A 13,581-nucleotide genomic window follows, 5' to 3' on the forward strand; every position below is an offset into this window, starting at 1 on the left:
TTTAATGAGCAACAATAATAATTCAATGAGATTATTGCATAAAAATTATTAACAGGTTAATTGAAAAATCCCTGACCTACCATAGTAAAACACATAATTCCCTTCAAGGGTGATACACTGATTATAGCGACCCTCCAACTTTTCATTGAACGAGCATTCTTTTGAGATCTGAGAAGAGGAAATAGTCGTCGGGGGCCAGATCTGGAGAATACGGTGAATAAGCAAGCAATTCGAAGCCCAATTCATGGATTTTTTCCATAGTTTTCACTGACTTGTGACAAGGTGCATTGTCTTTCTTTTTCTTCAAATGTGGTCATTTTTCGGCGATTTCTTAATGTTATATAATGTCCATTAATGCTATATAATAATCGCTGTTGATGGTCCTTCCTTTCTCAAGGTAGTCAATAAAACTTATTCCATGCGCATCCCAAAATACAGACGCCATAACCTTGCCAGCCGACTGTTGCGACTGTTGGAACCCGGCGCCTGAATCGTTCCTTATTTTCAATCATTGTTTCTTTATTCCAATTTTCCCTCATAAGGGCTTCAGCTTTACTTGGCCTACCCATTACAATACTTAATAAAATAACTGCATAATTTAGAGAGTAAATGTCTAATACTAAATAGTTGGTTCCGAACCCAAACAATACGAAAATAATAATATAATTTTGTGATATATACACAAAATTATATTACGAACAAAACAAAACTAATTTGTTGCTCGTTCCGAAACTTCCGATCAGTTGGTAGAATAAAATAATAGTGATAAAATAATATTGTATATTGATAAATAGGTTTAGGTAGGTATTAAGCTAAATTGTGTGCATAGAGTAAAATATAAAGTATTTTTGTTTATTTTTATTTAGTTATTGCAGCGACTATTGTGTACATATTTTATTTAAAACGGTTTTTCTGTGTTAAAAATCTAAGTTTCATTATTTTTTACTTTTTAGTGAATTCCTTATTTACTTTTTGAAAACGATTCAATTTTTTAAAAATATTTTATTATTTATTCGTAACTAACCCATAATTCATAGTAAAAGGTAATACCGTTTTTTGATTGCCACCATAAAGTATCAATTATATCTATTTTATGAACCAGAAACATATGCCAAAGTGCGTATGAGTAGTATATTATAGTTATGGATTATTGTTAATTGTATGCATAGATAATCGCCTCTGAAGGTGGTTCCTGTCGATCCTTGGGGACGGTGTATCTAGCGCTATTGATTATGTCCCTTCCGCACATTACTCATTCGTCATAGTTGGAATTAGCAGAAGAGAGTGCACAACCTTGTGTTTGGTTTATTTGTTATTACCCTAGCAAATCATAGTAGCAGAATCTCACGCTTTGGCTTCCTTTGATCTCATTGCACGCCCATTACTGTTAATGCTTTGGTAGAAGCTAGTAGGTCACATGTTACTTTCCCTTCATACCGTGGCACGTGTTATACTTCCTAGGAGATCCTAACAAGTTTATGATTGCTCTCAATTGTATTGACTATGATTGTTCATTATGGTTATTTTGTTATTGTTATTGGCTATTATTGACTAATATTGTCAACCATCATGGTTATCCTGTCAGAGTTACTGACTGTCACTTTCTAAGATTGACATTATTATTTTGTTATTACTATTTACTTCTGTTGCTTGTTGTGTTGTATTTACTTATCTTTGTCCTTGTGTGTAATTGATATTATTGATCACTACAAATAATTACTGGATCTATCATCTGCCAGTAATATTAACTGTCAGAGCCATTATATTTCATTATTAAGTGACATTAAAAGTATTTAACATGAAAATTACCAATTCCTGTTATATTTCATGTATATTTTTAATTTCACACTTTTCTGTGAAAACTGTTTGCTAAAGTACTTTTTCATTTCGTTTGCAGAACTGTTTCTTGACCACTTATATATTGTATCACTCATTTTTTAAGCTCCTGTAGTATAATATATTTTAAACTTTATTTATATTCTTTTAAGATGTTACATTGTTTTATGGTTGTGTTTACTAATATAATTTTTGTTTTAACCCTGGGTTTAAATTTAGTCCGATAGTAATAATTCTATAATTAATTAATTAATTCAGTAATAATTTAAAATTATTTATTTATATTTATTAATTATTATTTTTATTTATTAATTAAAAATATATTTTTTAAATAACCTACAAAATGTATTTTTAAAATATAACTGTTAATATAACTTAGAATATCATATAAGTTTTCTGTAAATAAAAGTTTCATAAAAATCGATATAAATAATTTTCTCGCTGAGACCGCGTAAAGCAGCAAAATGGCAAAGTGCGAGGTTAAACTAAGTCTATTAGGAATTTTCTACCAAGCGAAAATATAGTTTTGATAAGGAGATTTACATTCTGCCAGAAAATTACGTCCCAACTCTACGGGTTGCATTTTTAGCCGATCCTATAACGGAAAAGTCATTTTATAGTTGAAATTATTCCTTTGCTCTATATTATGTCATACATTTTATTCATTTCATAAAAATGTAAAATAAAATTTCTGTACGATATTAAGGACTGAAAACTTTATTTGTTCCATCTAATAATTTCCGATACAATACATTATAATAATTATATATAACATACATAAAGGTCTAGGTAGAAGTTTAGGAAAACGAAAATAAACAAAATTGTCAGTCTCTTCACAAGCGGCAGCTTTATCTTCTAGGCTTACTGATGAAAAGTCTTCTGTTCCTTTTCGTCATCTGCAGCGGAAGATGTACTTTACGGTTCGGATGCTATTCCTGATTTTATTTATGACTTCCTCCTGTAACGAACAGAAATATTAAAATATTTTATTAAGGGTGAGAAAATATTTATATGTTCAAGTAAAATTAATTGAATTATTTGTTAAAGCAACATTTAATCAATAATTAATCTTGATTTAACATGTAACAAGAAATTTAACATGTATTATATATAGTAATAATTACTATAAATCTTAGAATATAACATGATAGAATCACATGTAGAGATTTTCAAAGGACATGGATTGATGTTGCTGGTTAAGTTATTTTCACGAAATCTGTTTAACATATTATTTATTATTCAGTAATTGATACCAAATCGCCGTAACAATAAAATAACAAGACTTATAACCAAAATGCGTGTTCGTTAGTGGAAATGCGTCAGGATTCACCCATTTTTTGTGGAAAATGAAGTACAAAAACAACGCTGCAACGCTTCGAATCAGACAATGGTCGGCGATTTGATCCAGGCGCATGCTCCCAATTTCTTTTATTTCTAACTATCAGACTATAGCGAAACAAACAAGGTGTAATGTATGATTGGTATTAAGCATGACGATATTCTATACCCGATTATGTTCATTATTACCGATTCTAGGATTATGTTTTGATTTACTTGTTGATTTTTATATATGGTTGTGAAATTTTTATGAAATTTAGAAAAAAAGTAACAAGCTACTAGTATTTTATTGGTAATCAAAGAAACGAACAAATTATAGTGAATCTGAGATGACAAATTAAGATAATGAATATATATTAAGCCCAGTAATTCCCATTTAGTGTATTGTATTTTACTAGGGCAAAATTTATTGAAAAACGTAATTAAAATTCAAATATGTTTAAAAATTATAATATGAATAAAAACTTAATATTATTTTCTAGATGTTACAATATAAGCAAAATGACTAGAGTATCATAAATTTCAAATTTCGCATAAAGGCAGATAACGTAAAATGTAATTAGTTATCTAACACTGTTCGGTAGGATATGATAAATTTGTATATATCAATATTAATAGAATCGTTCCTAGTAGTTATTAATACATATGATGTGTAAGCCTATGCATTTGATTAAAATATGTAGGGAATGGGACCTGATGCTGTTGTAGATAATATTGTACATGTCTGGAGTATCCAAAGCATATAGTATATGCTACTAGATTAAAAATAAAGATATTAGAGAAGAATCCAGATACAAAGGTGCATTTAGAGCATATTGATAGTGCGAAGCAAACCAAAGGCAAAAGGAAATACATCAATAGTACATGATAATAATAAAATAGTTAAATATAACTAATTAATTAACAATAAAAAATAATAATAATTACATAAATAATTAAATATAGCGTTTCATTATTGTTTTCAAGATTTTTTATTTGTATTATTTTAAGTTGTTAGGGAAGAAAATACATATTAACAAATTAAACCAACATAATAAGTATTTATTGATACCAGTTTGAATTTATTTAGTATAGTATAGTTTTTCAAGCTCTAATTCCATTAATCTTTTTTGTCGCTTTGACAGATTTTGACAGACATTTCGCGACTATGCAATAGTACGGTGTTGATATAAAGGCGACGGGGCAGATATAAAGTGTATATATGAATTAATAAATTAATAAATAAATAAAACTAATAACACAGACAGGGCGGCTAAAAGTATAAATAGTGTATATACAATTTAAAAATTAATACAAATACAGGACTACAAACACAACCATAACGAAATAAAGGTTCTATCCAGACAGCACACATCAGCGCCCATATCGAAGTGGTAATGGTTATTTGGTCAGTAGCACTTAACTTAGTATCGGTTAGATCTATGGAGAAATCGATTTCTCATAGAAATCCGATGAGTTTGTCTATATATTGTTAAGGCATTTTTAATTTAATAATTAATTTGGGTGACCCGTGGAACTGTCCACGGCTCACCGAACGACTGCGTTCAGTATATGCTAGACCGAAATAGTGGCACGGTGGCAAAACTCACAGTGAGCAGGCGGTTTCGAATCATCAAGTGACCGTGTGAGAAACTACAGTGGCCCAATCTCAGTCCATTCAAAGCTACAGCATGGTGACAAAGGGAAGAAACGCGAAGAGAAGAGAAAAGATCAGCATTAACCTGAAAGAGTCTGTTGTGGTTGATCTCCTGAACTGGGACGTTGTACCTCGTATTTTGTGGAACAAGAAACGAGTAAGCTTAGGTCAGAATGGAAACAAACATCCGTGATGGGGTGGGGCGAGGAGGCTGCCCATTTAGCCGCACTATCCGCGCGCTCTTTTCCCGGTATACCAACATGAGAAGCGATTCACAGTAGGTTTTTCCTGATCCCATTCAGAAACACAGTACGGATAATTGAGAACGAGTCGGTGACCAGGAGAGTATTAACCTTCTATTCCAGGAAAAAATCGAGAGCATTTCGGGAGTCGGTCAGGATTAGCCATTCTTTGAAGATTTATGTTGTGATGTAGAATAAAGCTTTTAATATCGCGAAGGGTTCAGCGATCAATACAGAACCCTGTTGCCAAGCCAGCTGAGAGATTTGGAGCCATCGGTATATATGTGCTTACGGCCAGGGTAAGGGTGGAGAAGTTAACAGAACTTGAACCGAATAAGGTAAGGACAATGTTCTCTTTTATAAAATTGACATAAATATATGTTTATTACGGCGATAGTGAAGGTCTAAGGGAGAAAATTGGGGTAATGAAGAAGGAAAGGACGCCAGTCCAACAAGCCAATTCCAGCCCTGAAAAGAAGATCAGCAATCATACGAGAGATACGAGACGAATAGTTAGGGATAAGACGATCCAGGATGGGTGGATGACTCCAAGTGGAAATCAGACTTAAGGAAGATGGGAGAGCAAGCGATGTCACAGCGAACTTCAGAGGAATTAAATAACTACGATAAGTAAGAGGCGGGGTGGATTTAAATCCGAACAAATTAATTTCAGGGGAGGATCGAAAGGCACCCAGTGATATTCTAAGTGCATTATTTTGAATGGCATCTAGCGATTTGAGGTATGTCTGAGCAGCAGCGGCGAAGAGTAGGGAGCGATAGTACAGCTTAGGAAGGATTATGGAGGAATATATTTTAAGTATGGTTTCCTGGTCTGCACCTGTGTGCCGGTTAAATAGCCAACGCAGTATTTGCATATCTCTAGAACAGCAAGTTATAAGTTTGTTGATGTGAAGCTTCCAGGACTGGCGATCGAAACTGAGTCTCAGGAACCTTATACGATCAACAGTTCGGATTGGTATTTCATTAACAGAGAAGGAATGGATGCAGGTACAGTTACGCCTCTGGCAGAAGTGGATTACGGAGGACTTTGAAAGTCTATCCTTATCTCGGAATCCAGTGGAAGAAAACCAGGAAAAAAGACGATATAATGCTCCTTGAATGAGATGTTCTTCAGAATTTGGAGACTTACAAGAGCAATAAATAAGTATATCGTCCGCAAAAAATCGGTAGTATAAATTAAGTAGGACTTAAAACTGAACTTTGAGGAACTCCAGTGGAGAGCGGGTAGGTGGCGGAGAGAAAACCTCCTGAACAGGCTCGGAAAGGCATGTTGCTTAGAAAATTCCTGACAAGCCTCAGGATATTACCCATGAGTCCGAAGAAGTGTAGATTGTTGATATTGTTGATGTTGTGGATTTCCAGAAACTAAGATAGGCGGTTGAGAATCATACGCTCGAATAGCTTACATAAATGGTCAGTGAGGGAAATGGGACGGTAGCTTGAGGGAGATGTCCGGGGTTTGCACTTTTTCCATTTTGGGATTAGGATAGGGTAGGACCAGGAGTATGGAAAGGAACCACCAACCAAAGGTCATTATAAATATTCAGAAGGTGGGAGAAGACTTGAGAAGGAAGATTCTTTATCATAATGTTGTCAAATCCAGCAGTAGAGGGACGGTGGCGATGGAGGGCAGACGATTATTCTGCATAAGATAATGAGAGATTGATGGAGTCCACATTAGAAAGGGTTGTAGTATTGGATGTGGATCCAGTAAAACTAGAGAAGGGTTGGGAGATACTATGGTTCTCATCTCTTGAGACTGAGGAAAAATTATCAGCTAATTCCGTTAAATGTCGTAAGATGTAGATAAGTGTAATTTCATTGTGATGGCGTTTTACAAAGAAAAGATCGTCGGCTAATATTGCTTCTCAGCGAAAACGTCTATCATACAATTAGGTACATTTTATATTTTACGGCGCCTGTAAACAACGAAATGTCATAAACAACCAAACTAAATTGTAAAGTTATTTAGTTTATTTTATTGCATATGCGCAAAACGAACCAACTATACATTACATCTTGTTCATTTACTTGAAAAATTTGGTAAGAAAATAAAAAAATAATTAAGATATTTAAGATAATATACTGAATGTGTTAATGATCAAAGAGAAGAGAGAGAATGGCAATACAATACTATATGGCAATACTATACTACAGTAGTCATAACAAAACTTTTGTGCTTAATGACGGAATTATGTTTAGACAGGATCAGGTCTTAGTTGAGATGAAATAAATCAATCATGACCTAACAAAATGTTGGGAACTGAATAGCAGAAAAAAAACAGAAAAAAGGAACAATAAAAAATATTTTTGTATAAGAAGCAGATGTAAAAGTATTAGTTTTGATTACAATGAATTATTACAAAATTCATATATAGTATATATTTTTTTCTATAATATTAAATAATTTTAGGAATTAACAATATTTCGTCTATAGATTAAACACACATATATCAGCCACAATATTATTCAATCAATAGATAACACGTATAATATCTAATATAGACATACACGAAAAGTCCTAAATTATTTTTAGCCTGTTATGTTTTATGTTCTTAGCTAGCTGGTAAGAGGCTTCTGTGGTTGTTTTTCTAAATAGATAGATTGTATAATTAATTTACATATGCTACTTTATATATAAATCAATTCTTTCTTAATATATACTTTATATTATTCCAATTTTACACACGTATGCTCATACTGTCTATTAATCATTTTCTCAAATACATTGTATATAAATATCTCAATAAACCAAATGAAGAATCGCATAAACTTAAAATTACCCTAAAAATTAATACCATTACTCTCGTAAACAGTTTTGCGTGACAGCAGGATATTTCGCACTGAGACGGCAACTATGAATAGCGGAAATCGGAGCATGCGTAATGCCTTAACTGCCAATCAGTGTGGTGAATTTTCATGTGAGCTGTCGATACCCGCCGTGTATAAGTATATGTATATAAATGTAAGAAAACCTATTCCAATCTTCAAATTGTAAAATTTTCCGCGGGCACTGTATTTCAAGCAGATCTATGCTGATCTATGGGTAATTAAATAAAACCTTTCAATGTTATATTCCATACACAAATGCGACCTTTGAAATTATTTCGTTAATATTCCACATAATGCTTGTTTCATTCTAATTGATCTACATGCCCTTAATAAGAAATTCTATGTTTGTTTGATAAAGTTAGTGATTTATATACTTTAGCAGTGGTGGTTTTACAAGTAATCCGTCAAGTCAAAGGCTGACTACCAAAATCGTTGCGCGTAAGAATTCTGAATTTGAAAAGCTTTATTAACCATGATTTACGTATGTGTTACTAACGGTTTACACATAGTAGTATGAAATCTGACACGAATTAATCCCCATAATAATTTTAACAGCCAAGGGTTGGTTAAGGCCATAACATTCGATCGTGTTATTGATCTAATTCATATGCCTTGTTCGACGCCCACCCTGAGCAGTAAGCTCAATAATAAATGTAAATAAACACAAGTTAATGTATATCTAATTATATATGCATCAATATATAAGATTATTTTTTCATCATTCTGCTATTGTATTAGGTTATTTCAGAAAATAATAATATTGTTTAATATATTTTTTCTCATCCAAACAACAGATTTCATAAACAACAGATATATTTGACATTATAAATTATATCTCATACCTATATATTAATAGACGAATATCTCAATCATACTAAATACCCAGGACACTCATAAACAACACATTACACACACAAAAATCTTATTGACAACACACAGAACATAAAACATATATTAAAATGAATTCCATTATATCAATATAAATCCGCACTAAAATTTGGAAGTAAAATAGCTAAATACGCAATAAATAACCGTTCTCTTTATTATTATTTTAACTTATACTAAATTTACTATACTTTACAATTACAAGTTTTATTTTATTAATCATCTAAATGCATCTTTCAAAACTAATTTGTTTTTCAATTCATGAAATTTAAAACAAAAGAATGTTTAGTCTTGAAAATCACATTTATTTTTAAAACACTATTTTCTAAAAAAATATTATAAAATATACTATGGCTTATATAACAAACTAATCATATATATTTCTTAAAGTTCCTTTTCAAAAGAAAATTTTTGTAACATAACATAACATATAAATAAGGAATGCTTTAAAACATTCTAGTCATAACCAGTTTATTCATGTTTACACTTCCACAACTATTCGAACATTCTAATCAACGTTACTCGGTTGACTTTCGTTGATTCAGTGCTATTCAACCACCATCAAATAAAACGACCCTTCCACCAATTCAGGCTGTCGTTTAATCATAGGAACTATCTAAATGGCAGCGTTAAGGCTTCGCTTTAATCGCCATCATGATAAACTCGAAAATAGGCTTTAGTTCCAAGAAAGTAGAATTATCACCGTTAGGCGTCGTAACGTCAACGTCGTGTTATAACTTTAGTGCAATAAAGGGCGATTTTTTAAGTAGACTTTATCGCAAATTCTATTAATTTTATTAAGTGTCATTTTCTTTCGGGAAAGTTTTTCATTCATATATTCTACAAAGACGACTAATTGACTATTATGTATAATAGATCATAACATAGAAATATACATAAGTTATGATTTTGAAAGAAAAAGAACACAAAGTTTTAATTTGCTTTAAAGCCATTTAATTTTAGTGGAATTATAGAAAAATTATACTTAGATGGGCATCTTAAATGAGTGATTTTGGGACCATGGTAACAAAATCCTTAGAGAACCGAAGATATAAAAAGCGGCACAACTGATCGATTTACTTATCTCTCCGAGGATCTGCAGCTCTTCATCAAATTTCTTTCATCTTTCATTGAAAAAAGCCTCTACCCCAGATTAAATATAATAAATTCCATATAGTTTAATCCCTACCCTAAGGAGTGAAAACATGAGCACAGCGCAGTTATCAACAAGAAAAAGGTAAAATCGGATCCATCCGATTACAGGCTAGGCCGAACAGCTTTCTCTCCAAACTCAAAAATATAATTGCGGACGAACAATTCGGGTTCCGCGCGTCACATCCACCATTCACCAGGCTCTTCGGAGCGCAAAGCTTTCGATCAAGTTTGGCATAGTGGTACAATCTTTAAAGCTAAAAAACTAGGTTTACCAAATGACCTAATATCATTGATATACTCCTGTATATTTGGAAGATACGTCCTTCAAAATAAAAAGTGGTCTCCGCGGAGTTCTCCTCTAGCCACTCTCCACCTCCACTACACTAGGCCCTATTCAATGTGAACATGGGCGATTCCGAAGAAATCGAACACAGAATTTTACGCTGACGATACCGCGTATTTCATCACATGATATTATCACGATACTATCAAAACAACACCAAGCTTAACTCAAGCAGGCGATCGTGTGGTACAAGTTCTAGTGACTGCAGGTTAAATCGAGTAAAAGACAGCTGGAACAACTCCAGGTGTTCCTTGGATTATCCAATGGATTATATATTCCATGGATTATGAACAATCACATCGAATTAGGCATCCCATTCGTGAAAAGCTTTATGAATATGCTCAGTGTTGGGTCCTCCTTTTGCACCTTGCAACATTTTAACCAGTTGTTTACAGCTCTACCCTATCATCATTCGCGATAATGAAACAAAATATAGCTATCCTAGTCCTACACCATGGTCTCTGTCGCCCGCAAAATCCAATCCTTTAAACTCACGCAACATCAGCGAGAAACCATTTAATACTAGCTGGACAACTTAATTTAACAAATCTGTTACTTTTTTTGTCCTACCTGCTTTCAATTTTTGGTGACAATATTTTTTTTGCGCTTTGGAATTTTGAAATATTTTTGTATCTATTAATTTTAGTTGTTAAATTTTTAACATAAATGGATTTCAAAACTAAACAATTACAAACTGAAGGGAATCCTTGTAAGGTCTTATGTAAGCCGAAAAGGGTTTGTACATTGCATTTCTAGGTGGAGGGCTATAGACCCAGATGTGGAAAAGCATCGTTTAATAAATATTCAATTATTATCTGTTATTTAAGTAATAGGTGTTTCGTCTGTCAAAACGTAAATTAAAGTAAACTGTCAGGTTTTAATATTTAAATTAAACATGTGTTTGTATGTAAACTATTCAGTAACAAGGAGCATGTAGTGGAACACCAAAGAAATTAAGAGATTATTTGTTGTTATTTGTTATGTATACATAGTAACTTTTTTAATACAATTAATTAAGTACACCATTCTGAACCGGATCCTGTCATAAGAAAAGTAATAATTAGGTGTTTCTTGTTTTGGTGAAGGAAAAGAGTGAACAGAACCTCAAAAGGCAAAAAATAAACAAAAAACAGCGTCCTACTATATATTTTCAAACAATTTATAAGAGAAAAAATATTCAGAAAAGACAATTCAATAAAATTAACCAGAGTTTTCGGTAAACCCTTACCTATGTCCCTATCCATCTTCCAATCTTCAACGGGCAAAATATATATAAAATATAATAAATAAATAAATACCATTATTTTTGTTTCCAGGCAAGTTTAAAAAACAGGAATGATTAATTTTTATCGAAATCAAGTCAATAATAATAAGAACGCTATATTAATGATTCAGATATGATCAAAGTTGTCTATGGATAAGTTATCTAAAATAGAATAAAATCGAGGTGCATGTTATTAGTAGAAAAGAATATATGAGAAACTCGTCGAACGTGGCGTTGTCGACACTCACACTACACTAGCCGAAATGGACAAAAACATTAAGAGCCCAAACTAAGAGAAGAACAGCGCATGGCCAATCCTGTACCATCAACAACAGGATACGAACTACTAATCGTAGATTGTCACAGGAGGATCTACGTTCTAATAGTCTGGAGAATAATGAGACCTTTAAATACCACTTATAAATTCGCATTCTTTTAAGGGGTCCTCGATCCATTGATTCTGTATTTACAAAAACCTACACAAGCCTTCAAATTCACGATGATAAGTTCCATAGCAGCTTCTCTAGAAGAATAGAATCACAACCGCAATATTTTTAGTTCTAGGATACTATAACCTTAAACCTAATATATATTTCAGTCTATTGCAAATCTACATTATGAAGGTTAATATAAAATAGAGAAAATGCAACTTGTGCTCTTCCCTTGTGGCAACTTTAAGAATAACAAGCAGTAGTGTTTGACGAAATCCGCTAAATAACACTCTGAAACGCTACTCGCGACGTGTAATACTTAAATGAAATCATATGAAACTTTGAAAACAGATGTTTCAGACTACATGGCAATGTATGACTTTGTCCAACAAGTATGAATAATGAAAAAAGAAGAAAAAAAAAGAGGAATACAGCGCACGCCCGACGAGAATTTATAAAGCGAAATTTCGAATTTCAATCTTAAAGATTTTTGCCCTGGCCAGCAAACTGATGAATTTTTTAAAAATATTGTTATAGGCCAACTTATATATTCTAACGCCATTGCTACTGAACTTAACATTGATAGTTTTGAGTTTCATTTTGTAACCGCGTTAGACAATATATGAGAAAAAGATCGTAAATGAAGCACAGAGAATGTTCCCAATTTATTACAAAACATGCGTCATAAGTGGCTTGCTAAAGATTGGTTAAAAAATTTGATGCATGAATGATAGATATCGAACCTTGTCTGTCTGACTAACACTTATTCAAATGAGATTGGAAAAGAGCTGCTCAAATACTGTCAAACCAAACAAATAATACGATTGAACACCACAACAATGCTAAACCACAAGCATATTTACTGACTTGGTAAAAGTTGGATAAATTGGCTACAATGTTTTGATGCGGCATCATATAGTTCGAACCTTGCCTCGCTCGACTGCCATGCATTCTGGCCTCTGTAACACTCTATTAACGGTGTTGAAAACAGGCTTGCGAAAATCACTCAGTTAATTTTTTGCCTATAGATCCCATAGGTTCTACAGTGACAGAATTATGGATTTATTTTTAAAAAAATGTTATCAGTTGAAACGACACAAATTTCATAGAAAGGATTTTCAAATTTATGTGAATAAATTAACTTTTAAATCTCCGTTATAAAACTTTAACTCGTCATATTTTAAACCAGGCACTTACACCCAATTTTTTTACATATCCAGTGTCAGATACTAGTGCTGCATAAACCTACATGCTTTCGCTTCATCTGTTTGGTGATCTTCTGTATTGCTCTCTTTTTACGGTAATTTCCGTACTCTAGACTGCACGAAATGGTTTCCAAAGTCTTGGTCTCCACAAATTCCAATAGTCTACTGTTGTACAACTGCGCTACCTCAATCCATCTGTGATGTACGTGCAACCTTAACCTGACAAAGACTGGAACCAATTTTTAATAGACTAGACTAAGGATGTGTCCTCAATTTATTTTTTTAATTCCATTTTTTTCTAATTCCAATAGGATGCGGCTAAAGTACTGTGAGAAACTTCAGTCCACTTTAGGGATCCTACATAGTGAAATGTGAGGCTTCTGTCAGATATAT

General features: G+C 32.7%; 1 protein-coding gene across 3 annotated transcripts in view; it reads right to left on the reverse strand.

Annotated features, from left to right (window-relative positions):
• Positions 1–2,537: 2,537 nt before the first annotated feature.
• LOC143193313 (potassium channel subfamily K member 18) overlaps positions 2,538–13,581 on the reverse strand; it is a 133,406-nt gene continuing 122,362 nt past the window's right edge. For all 3 annotated transcript variants that reach the window (XM_076399461.1, XM_076399463.1, XM_076399462.1), the window contains one exon: positions 2,538–2,794. In XM_076399461.1, coding sequence (XP_076255576.1) covers positions 2,729–2,794 — 66 coding nt within the window. In that variant the 3' untranslated portion in view covers positions 2,538–2,728. The remainder of the gene's footprint in view (positions 2,795–13,581) is intronic.

This window comes from Rhynchophorus ferrugineus, unplaced genomic scaffold (assembly GCF_030347505.1).
Source record: "Rhynchophorus ferrugineus isolate W39M unplaced genomic scaffold, kcgeb_rfMv2 rfM3, whole genome shotgun sequence".
Taxonomy (NCBI): domain Eukaryota; kingdom Metazoa; phylum Arthropoda; class Insecta; order Coleoptera; family Curculionidae; genus Rhynchophorus; species Rhynchophorus ferrugineus.